Source organism: Rhinolophus hipposideros, assembly GCF_964194185.1.
Source record: "Rhinolophus hipposideros genome assembly, chromosome: 21".
Taxonomy (NCBI): Eukaryota; Metazoa; Chordata; class Mammalia; order Chiroptera; family Rhinolophidae; genus Rhinolophus; species Rhinolophus hipposideros.
In genome coordinates this window covers 50,204,999-50,229,848 of record NC_138067.1, presented here as the reverse complement: position 1 = coordinate 50,229,848, position 24,850 = coordinate 50,204,999, and the positions used below count along the sequence as shown (strand labels likewise).

At 55.7% G+C, this 24,850-nt stretch overlaps 3 protein-coding genes and 1 long non-coding RNA gene across 12 annotated transcripts; 1 reads left to right on the top strand and 3 right to left on the bottom strand.

The window, feature by feature from the left end:
- Positions 1 to 287: 287 nt before the first annotated feature.
- On the bottom strand, positions 288 to 1,143 carry LOC308490284 (transforming protein RhoA-like). Its single transcript, XM_081032283.1, has one exon. The coding sequence runs from the start codon at positions 1,003 to 1,005 to the stop codon at positions 424 to 426; it is 582 nt and encodes a 193-aa protein (XP_080888409.1). The 5' UTR covers positions 1,006 to 1,143; the 3' UTR covers positions 288 to 423.
- Positions 1,144 to 7,446: 6,303 nt separating this feature from the next.
- On the bottom strand, positions 7,447 to 14,273 carry LOC308490279 (tigger transposable element-derived protein 1-like). 3 transcript variants are annotated; one of them, XM_081032274.1, is made up of 2 exons: positions 14,066 to 14,273; positions 7,447 to 10,476 (listed from the first exon to the last, which is right to left on the bottom strand). In XM_081032274.1, the coding sequence occupies exon 2, from the start codon at positions 10,106 to 10,108 to the stop codon at positions 8,843 to 8,845; it is 1,266 nt and encodes a 421-aa protein (XP_080888400.1). In that variant the 5' UTR covers positions 10,109 to 10,476; positions 14,066 to 14,273; the 3' UTR covers positions 7,447 to 8,842. The 3 variants fall into 3 exon arrangements, with proteins under 3 accessions (XP_080888400.1, XP_080888399.1, XP_080888401.1); XM_081032273.1 differs by lacking the exon at positions 14,066 to 14,273 and adding an exon at positions 12,459 to 12,784 and having other exon boundaries at positions 7,477 to 10,476; XM_081032275.1 differs by lacking the exon at positions 14,066 to 14,273 and adding an exon at positions 10,917 to 11,003 and having other exon boundaries at positions 7,477 to 10,476.
- On the top strand, positions 14,174 to 23,615 carry MZF1 (myeloid zinc finger 1). Of its 7 annotated transcripts, none has more exons than XM_081032253.1 (6): positions 14,174 to 14,289; positions 16,000 to 16,432; positions 16,824 to 17,007; positions 17,669 to 17,739; positions 17,860 to 17,980; positions 22,002 to 23,615. In XM_081032253.1, the coding sequence occupies exons 2-6, from the start codon at positions 16,040 to 16,042 to the stop codon at positions 23,450 to 23,452; spliced, it is 2,220 nt and encodes a 739-aa protein (XP_080888379.1). In that variant the 5' UTR covers positions 14,174 to 14,289; positions 16,000 to 16,039; the 3' UTR covers positions 23,453 to 23,615. The 7 variants fall into 7 exon arrangements, with proteins under 7 accessions (XP_080888379.1, XP_080888377.1, XP_080888375.1 ...); XM_081032251.1 differs by having other exon boundaries at positions 14,201 to 14,348; XM_081032249.1 differs by having other exon boundaries at positions 14,224 to 14,289; positions 17,669 to 17,801; positions 17,898 to 17,980.
- Positions 18,559 to 20,313, bottom strand: LOC308490286. Its single transcript, XR_013992186.1, has 3 exons — positions 19,836 to 20,313; positions 19,673 to 19,748; positions 18,559 to 19,423 (listed from the first exon to the last, which is right to left on the bottom strand). It is a non-coding gene; the product is annotated as an uncharacterized lncRNA (long non-coding RNA).
- Positions 23,616 to 24,850: the final 1,235 nt, after the last annotated feature.

Genomic DNA, 24,850 nt, shown 5'->3' with positions numbered 1-24,850 from the left:
TATGCTAATGAAATCTGTTAAGGAATAAAAGCTCTGAAGTGGTGACTCACCAGAGAATTTTGCAGCTGACAGATAGGCAAAACTTGTTAGTTATGAAGCAGTTACCGCCTAATTCACAAAAGTTACCGTTTCTCTTTCTAGAAAGAAGCAAGAAGTTAAGAAATTCCTTGAATTAGTGCCTGGTGTGTCAGGTGGAGTGCAGAGGAGGGCTGTTAGAGCAGTGTCAGAAGGACCCCAGTGGATCAGGTGGGTTGGACATCATTAATAATCATGGTTGGCTTCTAAATACTGGTAGCAAGATGACTTCTGATTTGTAATCTTAGGTAAATTATAGATAAATGAAAAAGGCCAGTAATCATACACTAAGATTAATAAACAGCACTTCAAAATTAACCGCATGAGGGCTGTGCTTGCAACAGGGTTTCACAAGACAAGGCACCTGGATTTTTTCTTCCCACGTCTGGCTTGCAGAGCAGCTCTCGTGGCCATTTCAAAAACCTCCCTCACTCCATCTTTGGTTTTTGCTGAACACTCCATATACCCAAAAGCACCAATCCTGTTTGCCATATCTCTGCCTTCTTCCGGTTTTACTGGCTCCTGCTTCATCTTGGCTAGCTCCCGCCTTGTGTGCTCATCATTCCGAAGATCCTTCTTGTTCCCAACCAGGATGATGGGCACATTGGGACAGAAATGCTTCACTTCAGGAGTCCATTTTTCTGGGATGTTTTCTAAACTATCAGGGCTGTCAATGGAGAAACACATCAGTATAACATCGGTGTCCGGGTAAGAGAGGGGCCTCAAGCGATCATAATCTTCCTGCCCAGCAGTGTCCCACAAAGCCAACTCTACCTGCTTTCCATCCACTTCAATATCTGCCACATAGTTCTCAAACACCGTGGGTACATACACCTCTGGGAACTGGTCCTTGCTGAAAACGATGAGCAAGCAAGTCTTGCCACAGGCTCCATCACCGACAATCACCAGTTTCTTCCGGATGGCAGCCATTGCTTACAAATGTACTGCAAGACCCACGGCCTGTGTCGCAGAAGTTCCACAAAGTGCCTTGAAAGTCTCAGATGAAAGGCACTCAGGCAACGACTCCGAGTCCGGCCTCTGCGCGCCGAGGTCGCTTGTCCGCGAGTCGCAAGCTCGGGGACTAGGGCGGGTGGCTGAGGAGGCGGCAGCGGACTAACGAGAGAACCGACTGGGACGGCGGGCGGCGGGAGGGGAGCGCGAGCGAGCGAGGGCGGGTGGCCGTGGGAGGGCCAGGAGACAGATCTCTAAGGAAGAGGCAAACGCAGGCCACTGTTTAGGAGACAGCCGCCTCAAAATGATGGCAGTGGGCTTAGAAAGAAGACCAGCACTACAGCCAAACACCCCACAAGGACCACAGCCGAATGCATCCAAGTGTCACCTGCACCTCATATTTGTGCTTAGACAAAAGCCAGTCCTGTGGGACTAAGGGCTTCCTTAGTAGGGGCTGAGTTCAATTTGCAGCTTTTCCAACATGTGCAGAACCGGCTTCATGTACCCCAGAGACCCCAACGCCATCCAGCAGAGGTCTGGGTTCCAGCCCCTCCTGAGATTCTTATTTCATCTAACCTCTTCCCTTTATCCCCACAGCTCTTAGGAGTGCACCCTATTCCCTGTGGCTCTAACAGCCATGAGCCCTTAGGGCTCTTTCTGTTCTTTCAGCATTCCAACACCTAGGTCAAGTTCCTGATGTTAAATTCTGTGTTGTGAAAACAAGTCGTGTGACAGCAGTTCTTCACAAGGTCAAACAGAGTGAGTACACGACCCACCAATTCCACCCCCAGGTGTAAAACTGAGAGAAAGGAAAAGGAAAGGGTTGCCCACAAAGAAACACAGATACGTTTACAGCAGCAGTATTCAGAGTAACCAAAAGGTGCAAACCACCCAAATACCCATTAACAAATGACCACACAGTGTGGTGTATGTATATCACACAACAGAATGTTATGCACCCACACATATGGGAGAGGTGCTGACGTGCTACAGCATGAATGAACACTGAAAACTTTATCGAGGAGGTCCTCCAATAACATCGTTTCATTCAGCGTGTTTCACTAGAACGTGATGAGATGCCATAGAAACTTAACTCGCATTCATGTCAATTAGCTTGTGGGAAAGTTAGTTTTGTTACACATCACTTCCTTTAAAGCAGCAGGACCTACCGACAACATTGAGAACCTACTAGGTTATGATATTTTCCCTATGCTCTAACCTGACCTCTCGCAGCTCAAACATGCCAAATAAATTCTAATAGACCAATTTTGGCCTCCCACAACTCATTCCTTCAGCCATGCCTAACAATCTGGTGGCCTGTTCAGGGAGCCACCTTCGTCTATCCTTTGATGGATGACTTAGCCATCGTGGCCACTGGAAGTCGGATTGCGCGTAAGCCCCTCAAGGCTCAGGAACATCCACTTCCTGGCCCCGGCCAAACACCGCACCTGCCACGGCACCAGAAGATGGAACTAATCTTTCCCTCTTGGGGATCCTCATCACTGATGAAGAATGAAGGGGCCCAGTCTCGTCACAGGCCTCCACCTCCGCCATCCACATGATGGAACCATGGGTAATCATGGAACCAGTCTCCTAGTTGCCGACTGAAAACTGTTTCCCGCTGGGGCTGAATCACCAAAGATGAGACACCGAAGATGTCCCACGAGCAGGGCGGAGCAGAGCAGTGCAGGGCCGTGGAGCGGACCGAACCGGACCTGAGTAGGTGACCCCAGGGCCGCCTCACAGCTATGCTGTGCTGCTTCATAATTGAGCTGTAACACTAGGGAGCTGTTCCATAGCCGTGCTGCTCTCACAGCCGAGCTCTATCACAATTGAGCAGTTTGCACTGAATAAAGTTCCTTCTTCACCGCAGCCCTAACGGGGGATTTCTGTTGGCAGTGAATTGGCCCCAACCACCATCAGTTGACAATAGGAAAGGCCAGGTTCAATATCATAATAGTCCTATTTCTATTACCAAAAAAAATTGAGAACTGACTGTATTCAATGAAAGCCAGTCATAAAAGGCCACATAATATATGATTCCATTTATTGAAATGCCCAGAATAAGCAAACCCAGAGACACAAACCAGATTAGTGGCCGCCAGGACATTAAAAGAGGGAAGAACAGAGTGATCACTGACAGGCATAAAGTTTCTTTGGGGGTAATTAAATTATAGCGTTAAGACAGTGGTGTTGGCTGTATAACTTCGTGAATACTGAATATTAAAACCCACAGCAGTGGCCGAATGGCTCAGTGGTTAAAGCGCAGTGCTCATAACACCAAGGTCGCCAGTTAGATTCCCACATGGGCCAGTGAGCTGCGCCCTCCACAACTAGATTGAAAAACAACGGCTTGACATAGAGCTGATGGGTCCTGAAAAAACACACTGTTCCCCAATATTCCCCAATGGGGGGGGAATGTATACATTTAAAAAAAAACCCACAAATTGTACCCTTTTTCGTTATGTGAATTATAGCTTAGTAATGTGTTTTCTGTTCAAGTGCTACAGAGGGCCTTGATACAGAGGGCCAAGCAGGCAAGAGGCACGCGATAGGAGTGTGTGAGCAGTGAGTACACAGATGCCAGGGTGAAGGATGGCTGTCACTTCCTCACAGGTGTACATGTGGAGTCTAAGATGAAGACATCACAAGGCAGGAACTGCAAAGCCACCCCTGGCTAGGCCAATGTCTGTGCTCATCTCCTCTTGTCCCCAACCCCTCCAGAGAAAGAAAAACACCCTACTTGTGACTGGCGGTCTCACTGTCCAAGTCTCCAACCAGACGAGGCTCCAATGGGGCAGGGACATTGCCTGTCCCCTATCCTGCTGACCCACAGGGCCTATCTCATGGCATACACTTAGGGACTTTGTGAGGAAGGAGAAAAGAGAAAGAAGGTCCAGTGCACCCTGAGAGGGTGAGATGTCATGCTGACCTCAAATTGGTAGGCTCAGAGGCTCAAAAAGGCCCCAAACAAGTTGCAGCTTCTGAGTCGGCTTCCCAGTGATAAAATCACTGAGGGCCTGGGCAGAGCCAGCAGGCACTCAGGACCTATGACCATGGGTTGTGCCCCTTTGCAGCCCCCACACCCAGGCCTACTGCCCTGCCCTGGGGCCCTGGCTTACCATTCTGCCTCAACACATGGGCGAGGCCCTCCACCAATGCCACGGCCTCTTCCCACTCATGGGGCCCTGGGGCTCCACCCATACCCAGGTATCAGCAGCAGCGCACCCAGGAACTGCTCCAGCACCAGCAGCTCCAGCATCTGCTCCTTGGTATGCACCTCGGGCTGCAGCCACTGGCGGCACAGCTCGCGCAGCTGGCCCAGGGCCTCGCGGGGACCTGATGCGTCCTCATACCAAAAGCTGCGGAAGCACTGGAGGGGACCCCTACTGAGCCCAGGGGTCAGGGCTGAGGGTTGGAAGGAGGTTCAGGATCCTATATGGCAGACTCATCATCCTTCATCTTGACAATCACAAGCTCTTCCTGATCGAGAGGTGCTAGGTCGGCTGCCATGGCGACACCTCGGGAAGCTGGTGTCCCCTGCCCTCGCTGGGACACATACTCACCTAGTTAGGGTCATGGACCACCCATGCCCCTCCACCCACGCACACCCTGCAAGGCCACTTGCTGTGGGGGAAACTTGTCCCCAAATCCGGGTAATTGACAAGCTGGCAGGGGATACCTCCAACTTTGGCCTCCCCATCTGTTCCACAGGAGGACACCTGGCTCTGGGGATCCAGTTCAAGTGAGTCCACCCCCGCAGGGAAGCTTTCAGGAGCTCAAGCCAGACTGGGCCAAGGTAGGAGGGTTGCTCTAGGGAACAGGAAGGGTGGACATGCCCAGTCTCTGTGAACTGAGAGAACCCCACAAGCAGCCAAACAAAGGTACTGGCAGGAATTAGCAGAGGGTTGGTGCCAAGGAAGGGTCTGAACGAGTGAAGGATGCAGTCTGAGGGGCACTAGGAAGAGTGATGTGGGGGACAGACTGGAAGGGCAAGATGGAAGCTGGGGACAGCTGGGGACAGCTGCAGAGCAGCCAGCATGGGCCGGGTGCAGGGACAGCAACAGCTGACTCCTACACTGGAAGGCCTTCCTCTGCCACGGCAGACTCGGAGCCTGAGGGGCTGGGCTCGACTCAACTAGCTGAGAGATCAACCATGGACAGGGAGATGTCTACTCTCCAATGCTAAAGCAGAAAGCTGTGGGGCAGCCAGATGGTTCATGCGGTTAGAGGGCGAGCTCTAAACAACGGGTTGCTGGCTGGATTCCCACATGGGCCAGTGAGCTGTGCCCTCCACAACTAGGTTGAAGGACAGCGACATGGAGCTGATGGAACCTGGAGAAACACTGTTCTCCAGTATGAGTGACAATTTCTCAAAAATTAAAATTAAAAAAAGAAAGCTGTGGCCCTCCTCAACATGTACCACTGCTAAAATTTAAAACAACAAACCGCAGCAGGTTTCTATGACTGTGTGTACACAACAGCTACTGTTACAAACGTTCATAAAAGGGTCCTGAAAAACAAAACCTCAGCTTGCAATTCCAGGGAAAGGAACTGCAGCACATCCACTTTTTCCTTTATAAATCTCTGCACACGGTCTGAGTTTTTTTGCAACAGACTCCCACCATTGCAACTTCAAATAATAATGTTTTCAACGCCAACACATGTTTTTTAAAAGGCTGCTCAGGGCTCCGCGGATCCGGGCGGCCCCATATCACACACCCTCAACCCCCAGGCTTCTCACCCTTAGGTGCCCTGAAGAAGTTAACAGATGGAGGAAAAGACATTCTGGGCAAAGGCCGCATGGCCAGGGAGCTCCTGCAGAGCCTCGGCTAGGTAAGGGTCCGGATTTTAATCTCCTGTACACGGGAAGCGCCCTCCCTGCCCACTCTCGCCTTATGGAGGGAGGGACGCGCGCGCGCGAGTGCAGTGGGAACGAAGAGGGGACCCGGACAAGGCAGCGGAAATCCAGTGTACCCAGAGAAGGTGAGGACAGTTTAGGGGGAGCAGGGTGGGAGAGCGAACGGACAGTGTGCACAACACTAGCAATCGCCGGAAGGAGGCCCAGGAACTTCGGCTAAAGAGGGCACCAGCGCCCCTCAGTGGGCAGAGGCCCGGGGCGACGGAGAGCGCTAGGCTCAGCCCGGAACCACTTCCGAGGCAGGCCAAGCCCCGCCGGACTCCGTCCCGTCCCTGTGGCCCGGTGCCGCTGTGCCCCGCCGACTCGCCGGGGGTCCCAGGGAAACGGGTGGTCCTTCTCCGCCTCACCTCCCCCACTGCCCTCCGGCCGGCTGCACAGCCCACCCCGGGGCTTTCCGGCGCCTCAGGCCGCATCGCGCCCTGACTTACCAAGCCCAGGGGCCACGGCGGACCAGCCGCACCGCACAGGAACAGTGACCGACCAACCACCCTGGAGCCTGAGGTGCGGACCTCCCGGCTGCCCCACGGACTTCTTCGGCGCCTTGCGCTTCCCCCCCCACACCCCGACATTCCACCTGCGCGCAGGGATGTTGCGGGCGGTCTCTGTGCCTGCGGCGAGAGAGGCAGGCTCTGTCGGCGAGGCTCTCTGGGAACAGGAGAGAACCAGCCCTTAAAGACTTTTCCCAGGAGGGAGTGGGCACCAGCGCTCGGGTGCGCAGTGGTCCGCAGGGCCATTCGGAAATGTAGTTCTTCAGGGGCCTACGCCAGGCTGCTGGTTGAGAGCCCCGCTGGGCATTTGTGGATGGCCAGGCGCCGTCCCTGGCTCCAAAGACGCGCGTCCTGGAGCCGCCACGCACTGCCCACGTGACTTCAAGTCCAGGTGCCTCCCAAGCCCTCGGTTGGCACAAGACGGCTGAGCTGGGTCTACCCATTGGGATTTGACCTCAACAAATCCTGCCTGGTCACTTGCCTCCTTCAGCAGCTGTACCGCACTAAGCTTCCATGGGGCGGCTGCTTCTTCCCAGTAGGGCCTCAGGCCTTCACCAACCCACCCACCATACGGGGCTGCCTCTGACACGTGGCATTTTGAAATGATCAGTTTCCTGATTGTCATTGACGTCCCTGAAGGCTGGGACACCACCTCCCCGGAAAGCCTTCCCTATCATGTCCAGTCCTGTGCCCTGGCTAGGTTGGGGTCCCTCCTGAGTCGCCCGTCATAGCCCTTGTCACATAGAATATAACCTCTGGACTGGCAGCTCCTGAGGCCGTCTCAGGCACCCTGACTTCCCCAGTACCTAACCCGTTTCAAGTGCTCCCAATCTGTGCAGTGAACTAACCCAGGCTGTCACCAGGGTCCTAAGAACCGCTACTTCCCTTCTTGCCATCCCTCTTGCTGCTCTCCAGGAAAGCAAGGGGCCTCATTGAACCTTTCTCCCAGTAAGGCTAGGCCCTCCCTCTTCCTGGCCCCCAGCCCATCATCTGTTGACAGCAGGCCCATCTGCAGGTATTAGCTGGGACAGAGGTGGCAGAAGTCCTTTCTCCCATCTTTATTTATTGGGGGGTGTGTGTGTGTGTGCGCGCACGCGCGCGTGCGTGCATGGGCACAGACACATACAGGTACAGGTATTGAATGGAGTCAAGGCCATACATCCCTGTCTCACCCCCTGTGGCTCATCCAGCTGGAGCACAGGAACACCTTCCCTTGCTGACCACGTGTTTTGGTGGCCCATGTGCTGTGTATGCAGAGTGGACACCCTGGAGTGCCTGTTGTTACTGTGTGGGAGACAGGAGAGCAAGCTGGAATGAGGGGAGAGACCGAAACTGTCCAAAGGGGCCATCCAGCAAAAACAGAGCTGTGGGTCTAACCTCACAGAGAGGCTAGGCTACAGCCAGTGCACCAAAAGCCAATCCTGAGGTGGCCACTGAGCCCTTAGGAGTGGATGGGATTTCCCAAAGGGCGCCAGACCCGGAAGACCATCAGGGTCACAAAAGCCTCAGCCTCAGAGGCTGAAGGGAAACCAAGACGACCATACCACAGAAACCCAGGGAGGAAAACATCTCCAAACCAAATAAGTGACCCCTACTATCAAAAGCCATGTGCCCATGGGCTCTGGGCAGGGAAGGTATGAGAGACCTAGAACAACAGAGGCCATGGAAGCCAGAGGGGGTGAGGATGGCATGGAAAGTACACAAGAAAATGCCGAGATCAGGAAACCCTCATCTAAAATTGGGTAGGACAGGCCAACACAATGGTGTAGGGAGTGACAGGTCAGGGTTGGCAAATGAGAAGGGCTGGTCTCGACCCTGGCTCCTCACCACAAGGAAGACCTCACTGGTGGGTTGTGCTGAGCCACCACAGTGCTACAGGGTGTCTCTGTCATGGATGGACATGCATGGGCCCTGCAGCTCACCTGCCAGTCAGAGAACATCACCATCCTGTTCTCCAAGCCTGGCGGTGCGTTTGTCACTGTACAAAAACTGCAGGACATGAAATATGAGAACCATGGGGGAGAAATGGCAGTGTTTGCCCTCCAGAAACAAAATGTCATCAGGCAAGGCTCATCTGAGGTCAGGCCCAAGCCCCAAATCATGCAACACAGCTGCAGAGGTCTGTCCTTCCGGGTCGGTGCCCTTAGCCACACGCCCACCTGCTGGAGGCCCCACTGGGGCAAGCGCAGGCTTCCTGCCAATGCCCTTGCCACCACCACAGGGCCTCCTGAGGATGCAGCTGCCTGAGCCTGTCTCCTCCCTTCCCGGTGCAGCTCCCAGAGGCGGGTGAGGGCACAGTGGACGCCCCGGGACACACTCAGGCTGCGCTCCAGGTTGGGATTGTTCTCTGTGAGGACCCGTAGGCCAGCAGTGAAGTGGGACAGGGCCTGGGCGAGGTGCTCAGGGCTCAGGGCACCTGACCCAGCTTTCTCAGTCTCCATACCCACCATGGCCTCAGTGAGATCCAGTTCTGGTCTTTTGGGGGCCAGGTCTTGCACTGCCTCCCAGGGCATCCCGAGCCATTTGCATCCCCATTCTCTGCATCCTGGGGGACCCCGCAGGATGGGGTCTCCACATGGGCCTGCAGCAGGCTGGCAACATCGGCCTCAGCCATGTCCCCAAGGCCCATGTGGCTGGCCAGTGCTATAATGCTGCAGTGGAGCTGGGGCACAGCATCAGGTTCCGAAGTGCCGGCGGGCACACACTGGGGCCAGAGCTTTCTCCAGGCGCTGTTCATGGTAGCAGGCTGCAGGTCTGCCCAGGCCTGGGCGATGTTATCCACTGCAGTCATGATAGTGTAGCTGCGCCAGAACTCCTGCACGGAGGGCCGGTCTCCACCAGCTGTGTCCTGGACCAGCTGGCTAAGGGTGCGGCGCAGGTAACAGGCCTTGAAGGCCGCGATGACACCCTGGTTCATGGGCTGGATCAGGGTTGATGTGTTCTTTGGGAGGAACTCGACGCGCATGTGGGTTGAGAGGCTTCCCAGGTCGGCAGGGTGGCAGGGCGCACCGTCCAGGAGCAACAGGACACAGTGGGGGAGGCCATGGCTGGTGCAGTAGCTCTCCACGGCGGGGCAGAAGCAGCCAGTAAACCACTCCTGGAAGATGCTGGGTGTCAGCCAGTCGTTGCGGCTGGAGCGCCAGATCACAGGCAGGCTGGCCTTGGAGCAGCCCTTGAGTGCATGCGGGTTCTCTGAGGGGTACACCAGCAGGGGCTTCAGCTTGAAGTCACCGTCTGCGTTGCCTCCGAGCAGCAGGGTCAGGTGGTCCTTAGCGGCCTTGGGCCCGGGGCCGGCCACCCCCTCCAGCACCAGCAGCATGTGCTCGGGCAGCCGCTTCCAGAACAGGCCCATCTCATGCACGTTGAAGACTTGGTGTGGTGAGTAGCGGCCCTCTTCCAAAATGGTGTGCAGCACTGAGAGGGAGCAGGCGGCAGCCTGGGCATCAGCCACAGCTGGCTTGTCCATCAACAGCACACTGTGGCGTGCCTTAAAATGGGCAAACCAGCCATTGCTGGCCCCAAAGGTCTCAGCCTGGGCGCTGGCACCCTGCTCATGCTTCAGCTGTGCAAAGAGCTGGCGCACCTTGTCCTGGATGAGCAGCGTGCTGACAGGCAGGTCCTGCCGCTTCTGCTCCTCGATCCACAGGCTCAGCAAGCGTTCCATGTGGCCCATCACCACACTGCGGCAGCGGGTCAGCTGCTTGGCACTGATGGGCGTAGCTGCCTGGGAACTGGCCCAGATCTTGTCCCTGTTGACACGGATCGAGGGGCCAGTCCCAGAGCCCAGGCAATCTGTGTCAGCTTTTCACCGTTCTCAAACCTCCGAAGCACCTCCAACTTCACGTGCAGGGTGATGGACTTCCGGTCCCGCTTGCCACCATGGCGGAGGCCAGTCCCACCAAGGGGTGCCTTCCCCGACACATGCAGGTGGAGGGTTGTCTTCATTCCACCATCTTGCACTATACACCTCAACGAGCTCTCTACCCCCTGCCTCTCCACAGTAGCTACCACTGTGCCCACGATGGCAGCCTCTTGGCCTCTCTGTAAGAGAGGGACATACAGGCATTAATATGTGAGCACATGGAACTCCCAACCACTGTCCGCCCAGCCCTCCCATGCTGACACAGAGCACCGAGCCCTGCTCAGAGACATGCCCCGGCCCTTCTCTCCCTATACTAAAGGCACTGCACACTCACTTCCAAGCATTCTTTGCATCTAGAAGAGCATGTCACTTAGTTTTAGCTCATAAAATCATGAGATCAGGCTTCACTCTTTCCCCAGTAAACCACCTGCAACCACAAGGGGGAACCAAGAGCATTCAGAAACCCTGATCCCCCCAATTCCCAGACACTGATGAGTAGATGAGCTACTCTTGTCCATGCTTCTCACTCAGAGACATCAATCATCAGTGCAGGAGACTGAATAAGGATGTCTCCTAAAGTTGTTCACATTCTAATCCCAAGAACCTATGAATAAATTACCTTACATGGCGAAAGACACACTGCGTGTGACTGAGTCCTGTGATGGGGAGATTACCCAAATGGGCCCTAGATGTAATTACAGGAGTCCTTGTAAAAGAAGGCAGAAGATTTCACTCAGAAGAAGGCAATGTGACCACTGAAGCCTAGAGCCTCCAGAAGGAACCAGCCCTGCCAGAACCTTGATTTTAGCCCAGTGAGACCCATTTCAGATTTCTGACCTTCAAGACTCTAATAAATCCGTGTTGTTTTAAACCACTAAGTTTGTAATAATACTTAACAGCACTCATAGGAAACTCAAGGAAACCTTCCTAATTAATACCTGGGAGTACCTGGGGATGACAAGGGTGCTTCTCCACATGGCAGCCAGAATGAGTCTGAAGAACTAAGTCAGGTAAGAGCCCTTCCTGCCTCCCACCTCTGAGTAAAAGCCACAGTCCTCACCAATTTCCTCAAAGGCATCAAAGCCTCCTTCTCTCTTTTGCTAGTTCCTGACCACATCCTTGGAGCAGACTAAGGGGGCTCCTGACTTGGGGCCTTTGCTCCCATGGTTCCTTTGGTCCAGAGCTGGAGGCTCTTCCCTGTGGTCTGCATGGCTTGTTCCCTCTCCTTCTGCAGGTCTCTGCTCAAATCAGAGCCTCCCCACCCCCATGGTTTACTGTTCATCCCTGATACACTGTCTGAGGGCAGGGGCTGTGTCTGTTGAGCATTCTAGTGTGGACCCAGGTCCGGAATAGTGCCTGGCACTTTGCAAGCATCCAGTAGTCGCTTGCTGAGTTCATTATTAAATGAAGTACAGTGGTGGGACAGGTTTCTTGCCTGTCCAGGTCAAAGTAGCATCTGATCAAAACAGTAAAAACATTTTTTTGAAGGAGTGCGTGTGAAACGCAGGGGACTTCTGGAAAGGATACAGCACCTAGGACGAGTCCTTCAGGGTCTCGTTGTACCTGGCTGGAAACCAGGTGGCAAAGCCCACAAGGCCCTCGAGCCAGGGAGGCAGGTGGGCATGGAAGGGCTCCTGCCTGGGAGGCCACGAATTCCCGACGACTCGCGCCCATCTTTCTCTCTCCGACAACCACGCCCTCGTCTGCTCAACCAAAATTTTAAGTTCACCCACTCATTCGTTTATTCTCTCCTTCCCCGTCTTGAAAGAAAGTCCCCGGGCTCGCCGCCGGGGAGGGCTCGCCGCCGGGGAGGGCTCGCCGCCGGGGAGGGCTCGCCGCCGGGGAGGGCTCGCCGCCGGGGAGGGCTCGCCGCCGGGGAGGGCTCGCCGCCGGGGAGGGCTCGCCGCCGGGGAGGGCTCGCCGCCGGGGAGGGCTCGCCGCCGGGGAGGGCTCGCCGCCCCCACGTCTCCGTGGAAGACAGGGCTCGTCTCTCGAAATTACATTTCCCAGAAGGCCACGGGGTCGCCGAAAGCTCCGATTGGCCCATTAGCGCGTGCCCCGGCTGCGCGCGCAGCGGCCTCTCTGTTTCCCCCTACCCTGGTCCGAGCCATGAGAAATGCCGGCCCCGGAGCCTGGCCTAGGCGCCGTCCACTGCCCTCACCTCTGGACCGCGACGCAGGTCGGCTGCTTCAGCTGGGCCGGTAGGGCTGGGGCCCTTCCCCATGTCCTGCCTCACAGCGCGGCTTCCCTGCGACGGCCGAGCCCAGCCTCCATCTTGGTGGAGGCTAAGCCTGGCCGGCGACGGCCGGAATTGGAGGCGGCCGCGTGGGACGCGCCTCCGGCTGAGCTCTTGGCGATCGGGGCTGCCGGGAACTGTAGTTCGGCCACGAAGCCGATGCGCGCCAAGTCCAGGGAGGGGCGCCCGAGGCTGTCTCTACCTAAAGCTGGCTTTCTCGCCGCTTAATTCCGTTTCCCTGGAAGTAAGACCTAGCCGGACAATCAGCTGTAATGAGTCTTTTGGAGCAAAAATTAATATAAGACCCAGTCCTATTTTACCATAATATAAGACCTGGTCTTATATAATGTAAATATAATATAACATAGTATAATACGGGGTCTTACGTAATATAAGACCAGGTCGTATATTAATTTTTGCTCCAAAAGACACATTAGAGCTGATTGTCCGGCTCTGTCTTATTTTCGGGGAAACACGGTTTCCCTTTTGCATCTTTCCCACAGCCTACTTTCTGTCTTTTCATCATCTTCCCTACCTCCTTCCTTTCCTGGCTCTTTTTTCCTGTCTGTCCCCCCATCCTGGAGAACTGGTTCCCTTCAGGCTGTCAACATATGATTTTCAAAAAATTTAAAAACAAAACTCAGTGAGCACGTCTCAAAGACTGATTTACCTCATGAAGGGAACTAGAAGGATGACATTGGTGGTCCCGGTAAGATGAGAGAGAAGTAACAATTGAAAGGATGAAACGAACATTAAAATAAAAACGCAAAGTCGCATTAGTGTCCTAGAGGGCAGTGGGCAGCCCGGGCATTTCAGTGTCCTGCCTGGAATCCTACCAGGTGACCACTCTAACCGTTGAGGTACTCTTTTCTACTGGGCAGAAAGCATTTGCAACCTATCAACCTTTTACAAGTTAGCATCTAACTTCACAGTATCCGGATTCCAAAGTACTTTTAAAAAGAATTGTTTTCCTTGGTGAATCAGACAGGGCTCCCAGTCATCGTTTTTGTCTTACTGTCAAGTTTTAGATACGTTTTCCTAACAAGTTTCCCTCCAACTCTCTCTCTTCTTGCTGTCTTGTCACCTTGTCTTAATCTTTGAAAACACTCAATCCATCTTACTGTATCTGACTTCTGTCCCTTTTTCCCCTCTTGTCTCTGTACTCCTGTATCCTTGTCTGTCCCTTGATTTCTCCATGTCTGCACTTCTTGTCTCTGTGAATCTAATCTTCCTCTCCACTTGTCTCTCCTTTCACTGTCATCCCTTCCTAACCTCCATCCCTGTTTGCTAACTATTCTCACACACCTGTCTCCCCGGGCCTGACTCCCTGACGCGCTGGCTTCTTATCACACTCTCTAGGTCTCAGAGTAGAAATCCCTCTCCATGTCTTTCTTAAGTCTGTTCAGTTACTTGAGTCTACCCTCGCAAGCTCTGGATCTCTCCCTGTCCCTGAGTGTCTCTCTCCCCCTCCCTCTCGCCCTCCCTTCCTCCCTCTGGGCGTCTCAACCCCAGTCTCTTCCCCACGCTCTCACCTTGCTTCCTCGTTGACACCCGCCGAGTCCGCGGGTTGCCTTGGAGACCTCCAGGGCGGCCTAAACGGTTACCATGGAGACACACGGGTCCGCCTACCTCCCGCCAGCACAGAGGAACGTCGTCGTGCCGCACGCGCGCGCAATGGGGACCCGGCTGACTACACCTCCCAGAAAGCACCCGGCGAAGCCGCTTCATTGTGCGGTCGGGACAGGCGGAGGAGGAGGTGCGTCCTCTTCGCCAGGGGGTTGCCATGGAGACCCAGGCTGACAGCGTCCTAGCGAGGTCCGTGATTGGTGCAGAACCCTGCTAATCCCTGGAAAGCCCGGCGAGAACTGAGGGAAAGGTGGTGGGAGGTATGCGCCGTTGGGAAGGAGGTGCTGCTGTCCGTTGTCCCCTGAGAAGCTTCCGTACGTCGACGGGGCCCCGGACGCCTGGATCTGAGGCGGGGACCGCGGGAAGAGGCGTCCGGGAGTGTGACCTGATCGTTGGGAACAACGCAGCCCCCGGAGAACGGGGAGGAGGGTGGAAACAGAGACGAGGGTGGGGGAAGGGCAAGGAGGCGCTTGCGCTGGCGCGTAAAGCATTCTGGGAGACACAGTCCGGCCGGGGAGGGGAAGTCGGCGAGTGCGCATGCGCAGGAGCGCTGGGAGCTGCCGGCTGAGCGCGGAGGTGAGGGCGGGGACCTCTCCCGGAAAGGTTTGGGCGGGGACCCGGGTGGCGGCTGCCGACTCGTGGATTCCGGCTGCCTTGCGGGACTGGGAGTGTCGAGCTGGGACCTGGGCACTCCCTCCTGGCAGGCCTGGCCTTGTCGCCTGAGGCCCATCAGTCACTGAGCATTGCCTGGCGACAGGCTTTGGGAGCCCCGCCCCGGTTGCCAAGGCGGCACCGGGACCTGCGGGGGGGAAACTCCCTAAAGCGGAAGTTCCAGTCTAAGACTTGGTAAATGTAATTCAGGAACCTCCGCAGGGGCCGGACAGCTGGGCGATAGCCCGGCTTTCTGCCAGCTGCAGGTTGAACTGGAACCTTGAGGATCAGAGGTTTGGCTCACGGGACCAGGCGGCCCTCAAAATCGAATCCATCCCCTTAATAAACTCAGATTCCCTCACAAAGTCCGTGCCTTACCCACAGCAGCAGAAGCAACACCGGAGGGGCGTCCCCATTTGCAGATGAGGAAACTAAGGTTCACAGAGGCACAGCGACCTGCCAGGGATTCGTGGCAAATAGGCGAGATCAGAATCTTCCACCTAGCTCACAGACTCCCGTTCCCTTGGTCTGAGGGCCTTTGTGGGTCCTCTGGGAACTCCCCCGTCACCTCCTAGCTCCACCTAAATCAGGAAACAGGATATGATGGGGCATTGCACGGTGTGATAAGTTGGGCTCAGGATAGGGCTGAATTTGGGGAGGATGCTACTGGGGGCTTGCACAGTCGCGGGGTGGGAAGGTGAAGGTAGGCTGCCCTGTGGAAGGAACCAGGATGGCAAGGGATGGTTTGAGACTGGGTGGGAGAGTGGATGGTGCAATGATGAGCTAGCCTGGGGGGGATAGTAGTGGTGACTGTTGTGGGTGGTGGGTGTTGTAGGTGGTGGCTGTTGTAGGTGCTCTTTACCTGTCCAGGAGAGCTGCAGGGCAGGGATGACGTGCGTGTAGAAGAAGGGCAGGATTCAGGGGAGAGGAGGTGACTTCTGGCCCTAAGAAGTCTTTGGAGCGGGAGCTACCAGAGATTCTGCAGGCTGAGCTAGAGAGATCAGGAACAGGTGGCTCATGGAGGGTTTACCAGCCCCACAGGTCCCTGGCATGTGATTGTCTCTCATTTGCCCTCTACTCGGGCACGCCTGTCCCGAGTAGTCTGAGGATGGAACAGCACAGCACACAGTAGGCACTAATAACCATTCCGTGCCACTGTCCTCACTGCAGCAACTTGTTCCTCCCCCAGGGGTAGACACTAGCCTCAAAGCCCAGCCCCCGTAGTTCCAATGAGGCCTGCAGCACTGGGATCCCCAGGACACGTACCCCCAGAGGACAAGAGGCCTGTCGTGGTGAAGCTGGAGGACTCTGAGGAGGAGGAGGCCGCCCTGTGGGATCCTGGCCCGGAGGCTGCACGCCAGTGTTTCTGGCACTTCCGCTACGAGGAGGTGGCAGGTCCCCATGAGGCCCTGGCCAGGCTGCGCGAGCTGTGCCGCCAGTGGCTGCAGCCCGAGGTGCACACCAAGGAGCAGATGCTGGAGCTGCTGGTGCTGGAGCAGTTCCTGGGCACGCTGCCCTCGGAGATCCAAGCCCGCGTGCGGGGGCAGCGGCCAGGCAGCCCTGAGGAGGCTGCAGCCCTGGTCGAGGGGTTGCGTCGGGAGCCGGGAGGTCCCCGCAGATGGGTGAGTCAGGGGCCCTGGGCCAGGGTCAGGGCTGGAACGTGCCCAGCTCTGCCTTACCCTCGGAGGTGCCATGCTCTGCTAGACGCCTGTCCCTTGTAGTTTGGAAGTGGTCACAAAGGTAGATGGCTCCAGGGCCAGCGTTGCTGGCCCATTCCTACATCACCTGGAGTCATGGAAGGGATGCGGGGGCGGGGGGGATGGCATTGGGCAGCCGTGGGTGTCAACCACAGGAGAGCAGCTACATGTGGTTCCCTCACTCCCTGCTCAGTCCCCAAGGGAAGTGGGTCCTTGGAGGACCTAGTCAGTCAGGACCCCTGGAGTTCCACAGTGGGGTGAATGCCTGGCCCAGTGCCCTGCCTGGGCCACTGATCAAGATGGGGTACCTCCCCAGGTCACAGTCCAGGTGCAGGGTCAGGAGGTGCTATCAGAGAAGATGGAGCCCCTCAACTTCCAGCCCCACCCTCAAACCAAGCCTCGGACTACAGAATCTGGGCCTGAGTCACCTCTTGGGGACACACAGAAGTCACTGCTGAGCCTTCAGGTGAAAGAGGAGCCCGAGGTTACAGAGGACCCAGGTGAGGGCAGGCAAAGTGGGCAGGGCCCAAGGCCTAACTGGATGGTACATAGAAGCCTGGCCTGAAGCTCACAGGGCCAGTCACTTGCTAGATGGAACCATTCCCATGTACTGGTGGCCCCCACATCCTACCCAGCCAGTGGATGTCACTATCCCTCCCACGCCAAGCCTGACTGTTACAGCTGTGTTCCCACACTCCCCTGACATGGATCAGGCTGTTTCCATGTGTGGGCTGGGTTTCCATGTGTGAGAGGCATATGGGGTTCACTCCCTGAGAAGATCAGTGGGGGGTTATCTTATCTGCCAGTCACTGAGGAGCATGGGTGAGTGCAGCTGAGGGAGGACCCCAAAGTGCTGGTGGGGCACACCCCACTCAGACACGTCAGGCAGTGCCACAGCTGACCGCCCACACTCTCCACCCTCTCCTGCCCTCCCTGGCTATCGCCCCCCGTTTTGTGCAAGAGTACAGGGTACAGACCTGAGCCTGCCTAATCCTGCTTTACTCCACCCCTGAGCTGGGCCCTTAGAGCTACCCTGCCGTGCCCAGCCCCAAGCCTGCCCCCAACTCTCACCCCACCTGATCCCAGCATCTGGCACACCACTGAGGAGGGCAGAGGGGTGGAGATGGCCTTGGGCCGACTGACCCCACCCTTCCTCTCCAGAGTTTCTGGATTCTGGGCCTCTAGCCAACCCCCAGGAGGCCACTTCCACTCTCCTGCCTAAGAAGGCCCAGGTGAGCCCTGCACAGGCTGTGTCTCGCTCCCTGCTCCAGGAGCCACCGTGGGTGGGGATTGGGTAGGTACCCCCCTGGGCCTAGTAGGGCACAGACGAGCCGTGACCACTGTGGTTTTAGGGCTGTGGGATGGCACTGGACCAGGCCTCTCCCCACAGCGAGACTGAACCTGAGGGGCCTTCATGGAGAGAACACCCCGAGGTCCTGTGGCAAGAGGAGGCTGGGGGCATCTTCTCCCCAGGTGAGTAAGACGGGGCACAGTGGGGCTGGGCCCGCTGTGTGGGCAGTAGCACATCCGCTTGCCCCACTCCTATGTAGCCCTGCTGCCCTATTACCTGGACTGTTCCCTGCAACGTCAACCTGCTTCACTGTCCTGCCCTCAAAAGCCAAGTCCTCCACTGGCCTCACACTTCTCCCACTGCGGCTCCCCCCATAGTAAAATCTCCTAAGAGAGGGACCTGTGTTCCCCATACCCATGTCTCCCAGCCCTGGTATCCCGGCTGGTCCTGAAACTCGGCTCACATCCCATTGACAGGGTGGTGGGGCAGGGAGGGTTGGGAATTACAGGGAGAGCAAGTTAGTAGAGAGAGAGGGTGTGCAGGACAATAGGATTCTGCCCAGTCGTGCAGCATCTCAGGCCAGAGGCCCGTGCTGTCTACTTCAGCCACTCGGCCCTAGGTCAGCCATCATCCAGGCTCCTGGACTCCCTGCTCCCTGGACCCCTTTCTTGGTTTACTCCCTTGTTCTGGTTGACCTTCCCATAAACTCTGGTGTGGGGCATAACGCATGTGTCTAACACTCAACATTAGACTGAAGTTTAGCTGAATGAAGAATTATTTTTATTAACTTGGCAGTTTCAACCTTTTTTATCTCATTATTGGAGAGCCCTTTCCATTTGAAAACCACATCTCAGTTGTGGGAAACTGGCTAGAACTGTTTCTTGGGCTTCCTTTTCCATTGTTTTGTTCTTGTTTCTGGAATGCCTGTTCCTTGGCTGTCGGCCTCTGGAGCAGGTCCTCTAATGTTCTTATCTCTTCACTCCCATCTTCCATCCCTTTCGTTGTGTTTTCCAGAAAATTTCTTCAATTATATCTTCCAGACCTTCTGTTGAGATTGCCATATCTGCTAGCATAGTTTTGATTTCCAAGAGTGTTTTCATTCCTTGAACATTCATGTTTTTACAGCCACTTCTTGTTGTTCTTACTGTTGTTATAACACCTTTTCTTATTCCTCTGGGAACAGCAATAACTTGTTTTGTAATGTGGTCTCTGTTCCCTCTAAGTTGTCCGCTCATGTGTAAGAAGGGGGACCACAAATCTGGTGGCTCTGAGCAGGTGGGTGTGGGACTGGGAAGGATATGGGGGGCCACTCCCCAAGGAGACCCGTATCTTGAGTGATGTGAGGGGAAAGGTGGAGTGTTTATGGATGCCATTGAAGGATCTGTAGGGCAATCTGGCTGGGCTGTTTTGGGGCACTCCTTGCTCTGAGCATCTTCGGGGCTTTCTTGAGTTCTCCAAGAAGATACTTGCAGCCTCTTGCCATCATCCCAGAAGAGAGGCTGGTGTCTCAGCACACAGTATGACTTCACTTAATTCCTCAACTTCTTCAGTATTGTCTCCCACTTACAACCCAGCCATTTGCCAGGAATGAGGTCTACAGCAGAGCTCACCACTTGCTCAGAATCCTGTACAGACAGAGCCCAGGGCTGTCATGTACAGGAGCCCTGCCCAGCTTCTGCTTCTAAAACAGTTTCCCCCACCTGCATGGTGCCCCTGTCCCTTCACCTGCACAGCCAGCGGTACCTGGTGCCTCCAACTCCTAAACTTTTCTAGTCTTCTTTGGAATAAAACAGGTTGATTTTTTTTTTTTTTTCAATTTCCCCCACTGCTGATTTAGTATTCCCCTTCTCCAGTCTGCTACAGTCACCACTTACCCATCTGCTTTCCAGAGTAGAAAAGGTCAGGGGTTTGTTCCCTTTCCTCTTCTCTTCATCTTTCTGGATTTTATGGCTTTAAAAAAGAAAAAAAGGAACTTTATTGTGGTGTTTACTGTTGTTTCAGGATGGAACAAATTTAAATACATGCCATGGTTGTTACCATTCTTTTTTCATAATGTCCTTTATTCCTGGATGCTGGTCTCTCCTTTGAGGCCTTGGAAATAGTTGTGTCCTTCCCAGACTGGGTGGTTAGCTCGGCTGTGCGTTCTCCTACTGGAGGCACTGCCCATCACAGCTCTAGGAGCCTGTTTGTCCCCACCCCAAGCATTATCCTAAGTGAGGGGCTGCCACAGGGCCCATCAAAACCCTAAAGTGGAAGGATCGCCTGGGCCCCAGCTCATTCAGTGTGAATGCCTCTGCAGCCCCACCAAAAGCAGACAGCTTATTCGTATTCAGGTCTGTGGGTGCCCTGGGATGACCCAGCCCACACCCTCAAACTCCCGCTTCAGTCCCTGGGCCTCCACAGCTCACTGCTCAAGGCTCAGCACCCCCGAACTTCACCAGCTGTCCCTTTTTATGCTCTGTGTCAGAGCAGAGAGTAGGGCCTGGCATGTGCCCCTCCTCCCATTTGGCTGGTCACTCCCTCAAGTTTGGACCTGCTTCTCTCAGTTCGCAGCCCGTCTCGGCTTTCTCCAGCCACCCCACCACCCATCATACTACCACTGCAAGGCTCTCTGCTGGGTTCCTTTGCAGCCCCATTCCCTCCTCAGGCTGTACTGCTGTATCATCAAACACAGGTTCTCTGCCACTGTAGCCTCCCCCCACCCCCCAAGGGCTCCTGCCTCCTCCCATTGCCCCTCAACTGAACATTTTCTGTGTTTTCATCATGAGAATATTTTGAATAGCTAATGCACTCACGTTAGAAAATTCAGAGTGCACGAGGGAGTACACAGTGAAATGCCTCTCCCCTGCCTGTGTCACACGGTCCTGCTCTCCAACAACCAACATTACCGGCTTATGTGTCCTTCCAGAAAGATTCTGTGCATAGAAGAGCAAACACAAATTCAGATGCATACTTATTTCCCTTCTTTAGAACACAAATGGATGCTTACTCTTCACCCTGCTCCACACCTGACATTTTTTATGCAAGTGACCTCGTCTTTGGACAGCTCTGTAGAGCCCCACTGTGTACATTCCCACTGACGTACATTTGAGTTACTTTTCAGTGCTGAAATGAGAAACCTTGAACGCAGGTTATTTCATACAGACGGGAACACAACCGTTCGAGAAGTACTTAAAAGAATTGCTGGATCAAAGTGTGGGAAACTTCCCATTTTGATGTATGTTGCCACACTGGCTTCCCATTTCTGTTCATCAGCAATGCACACAAACGCTTGGGTTCCTACAGTGGGTGTGGAAATGGTAGATGAGTACACCTTTAATGTAGTTTTCTTACTGGGAGGGAGTGGAGGATGTTTTATGGGATTTAAGTGTTAGTGACTTTTTTCCCCTGTTCACATCCTTTGCCCATATTTGTCAGGATGTTGGTCTTGTTGGTTAATTGAACTCTTAAAAAGTTCATTAGCTCTTTGCCTCTGGAGTTTCTCAGTTCATTTTCTGACTTGCAGGTGGTTTCTGTTGAGTACAAGTTATTTCCTTTGATGCAGTATCATATGTCTGACTTTGGATGGTGAGGATTTTCTGTCACCCAGAAAAGCCCTTGCTACTCTCTTAGTCTCCTTGATTTAACTTCCCCTGGGCTTTCCATTCTCTGGTCCCTGCTTCTTATTTGCCCTTGCTCACTTCTCATCTGTCACCCAGCATCTCATGCTGGAGTGCTCAGGGCACGGCTGGGGCCCGCTCCTGTTCTCCACAGACACCCATACATTTGCTCTCATGCAGGCTGAGGGATCCACGTGCCATGGATGTGCCACGGCACCCATGTCCATGTTTCCTTGAATGCTGGGCCTGACTCACACCCCACAGCCTGCCTGCACCCTCTGTCCCTTGGATGCTTCATGGGCATCAAGCGAGGTACATCAAACCTACCCACTTCCTTGCATTCCTGGAAACCATCGTCACCCACCTGGATAGTACAAGGGCCACCTGCCCCACCTTTGCACTACAGCCCTTCCAGAAAGGCGATTTTTGCGAACTTAAGTCAGACTTGGAAAGCTTGTCCCCACTTCTCAGTTTCCCTCTTCATGCTCTGTCACTTCCTTGGCCAGTTTCAGGTCCCTCTAGTTCACACTTTTCCCAGGGCTGGAGTGGTCTGGGCACACAGTGGGTTCTGTCATGAAGGAGTGGATCCCCTTGTGCAATGCAGGCTTTGCGCTCCAGATGGACAGTGTTTCTGCTGGCTCAGGCACTATGAACCCCCACCTACAAATCCCCTGGAACCTCGGTGTGTCCAGCCTCACGGGCCAACTCCGATCACCCTGCCGAGAAGGTGGCTTCTCACATGCGCTCGTGCTCCCCAGCGACCCGCGAGGTGAGCAGGACCCCATGGACGCGGATCCCTGCCAAGGCATGGGCCACATACTGGCCACTGCCCGCTGGCACACCCCCAGGGGTAGGAGCCGGGGACGGGGCCGGGGCAGGGGCCGACCGAGCACAGGCACCGGGGCAGTGCGAGGTGGCCGTTGCGACGTGTGTGGGAAAGTGTTCAGCCAACGTAGCAATCTGCTGCGGCACCAGAAGATACATACGGGAGAACGACCGTTCGTGTGCGGCGAGTGCGGCCGCAGCTTCGGCCGCAGCTCGCACCTGCTGCGCCACCAGCTCACTCACACGGAGGAGCGGCCCTTTGTGTGCGACGACTGCGGCCAGGGCTTCGTGCGCAGCGCGCGCCTGGAGGAGCACAGGCGCGTGCACACGGGCGAGCAGCCTTTCCACTGTGCCGAATGCGGCCAGAGCTTCCGGCAGCGCTCCAACCTGCTGCAGCACCAGCGCGTCCACGGCGACCCTCCGGGCCCAGGTGCTGGGCCCCCCGCGCCTCCCAGTGTGCCCGAGCCACCAGGCCCCTTCCCGTGCAGTGAGTGCCGCGAGAGCTTCGCGCGGCGCGCCGTGTTGCTGGAGCACCAGGCCGTGCACACGGGGGACAAATCCTTCGGCTGCGTGGAATGTGGCGAGCGCTTCGGCCGCCGCTCGGTGCTGCTGCAGCACCGGCGGGTGCACAGCGGCGAGCGGCCCTTCGCCTGCAACGAGTGCGGCCAGAGCTTCCGTCAGCGCTCCAACCTTACGCAGCACCGGCGCATCCACACGGGCGAGCGGCCCTTCGCCTGCGCGGAGTGCGGCAAGGCCTTCCGCCAGCGGCCTACGCTCACGCAGCACCTGCGCGTGCACACGGGCGAGAAGCCTTTCTCCTGCCCCGACTGCGGCCAGCGCTTCAGCCAGCGTCTCAAGCTCACGCGCCACCAGCGGACGCACACCGGGGAGAAGCCCTACCACTGCAGCGAGTGTGGGCTGGGCTTCACACAGGTCTCGCGGCTCACCGAGCACCAGCGCATCCACACCGGCGAGCGGCCCTTCACCTGCCCAGAGTGCGGCCAGAGTTTCCGGCAGCACGCCAACCTCACGCAGCACCGGCGCATCCACACAGGCGAGCGCCCCTACGCGTGCCCCGAGTGCGGCAAGGCCTTCCGCCAGCGGCCCACGCTCACGCAACACCTGCGCACCCACCGGCGCGAGAAGCCCTTCGCTTGCCAGGACTGTGGCCGGCGCTTCCACCAGAGCACCAAGCTCATCCAGCACCAGCGCGTCCACAGCATGGAGTAACCAGTGCTCAGTGCACCCCGTCTGCATCCACCTCGGTGCTGTGCGTGCGATTAGCAGGACATAACACCTACCTCACAGGGTTGCTGTGCCTGCGATCACATACATAGAAGCAGGTCCACCTAGGGCCTGACCCCCCAGTAGGTGCTCAATAAACAGTAGAAGGAACCCTGGGTCTGGGTCTTCACACACACACTGCCTCCCCACCTGTGCAGGTCCTCCTGCCACCCCACCCATCCACACTTCCACTGCAACCCTAGGAGATCCATGTCCCCCTGCAGAGGTGGCTCCTAGCAGCAGCTGCCCTCGTTTGCGGGGTGCCCCCTGTGCCATGGCTCTCGTACTGTTTGCCCAAGATGCCTTGGACTCACACATCCACATCAAGCCAGCTGCCGGGCGTGGGCCTGGACTGGCCCAGTTCTCCCCAGCCAACCAAGATTATCACATACAATGTACGTAGGAAACGTGCGCAGCAGGCCACAGCAGGCCTGGGATGTGTGTGTGTAAAACTTGAAACCTAGGAAGACATTTCTTAGGTGTAAAGGCTGGAAGGATTTATCTGGAAATCCACATTCTTTCAGGACTTTACCCCATTCTCCCAAGCCCAGCCTCCCCATGCAATATAAACCCAGTTAATTCTCACCCCAACCCCAGCCTTCCAAATCTGTCCACTCCGAAGCACTGCTCTGATCCCAGCCAGCCATCTCCAGCCTGGAGGTCCACAGCACTCAGCCTCCCTGCCTGCTCCAGCCCCCCCCTTTAAAAAATGGACAGTATCTTCCCAGTGTCAGCTCCCAGAGGCTACCCTAACACCTCACTCCTCGCCCGTCATGTTTTGCCTCATCCCTCCAAGGCTCTGACCCCAGCTTCCCTCAGGGCCTTTACACATGCCAAGCCCTGTGCCTCCCAAGAGGCTGCAGGCCCAGGGCCTACAGGAATTCTTGACACCCAAACCACCTGTGCCCCTCTACCACTTGGGTGGTCGTGACGGTGACAAGGAAGAAACAGATGCACCACTTCCAACCCGCCCCTCTAGTTCAGTCTGGCCATGCCCTACCTCCCTAATCCGGACCAATGGCCTCGCATTGCTTGCATGGTTGAGTCCCACCACACCGTGGGGAAGCCACGATGTTAGAGACCACAAAAGTCTAGCTCTGGCTAGTCCAGTGTCACTTCTCCAGGGAACCAATACCCTATCCCCAGATGGGCCATCAGCTGATGGGCCTCAGCAGCTGGCCTGAGGATGAACACATGGATCAGGTTGGCCAATAGAAACGTCCACCTGGAAACTTTGGCTGGAAATAGCATGACGGTCATCAACCCTAATGTGGAGAGAGCGTTTATGAAAATAATCAGCAAGAGCAGAATAGCTAAGAACAACGGAGAGGAAGGGTTAAACGG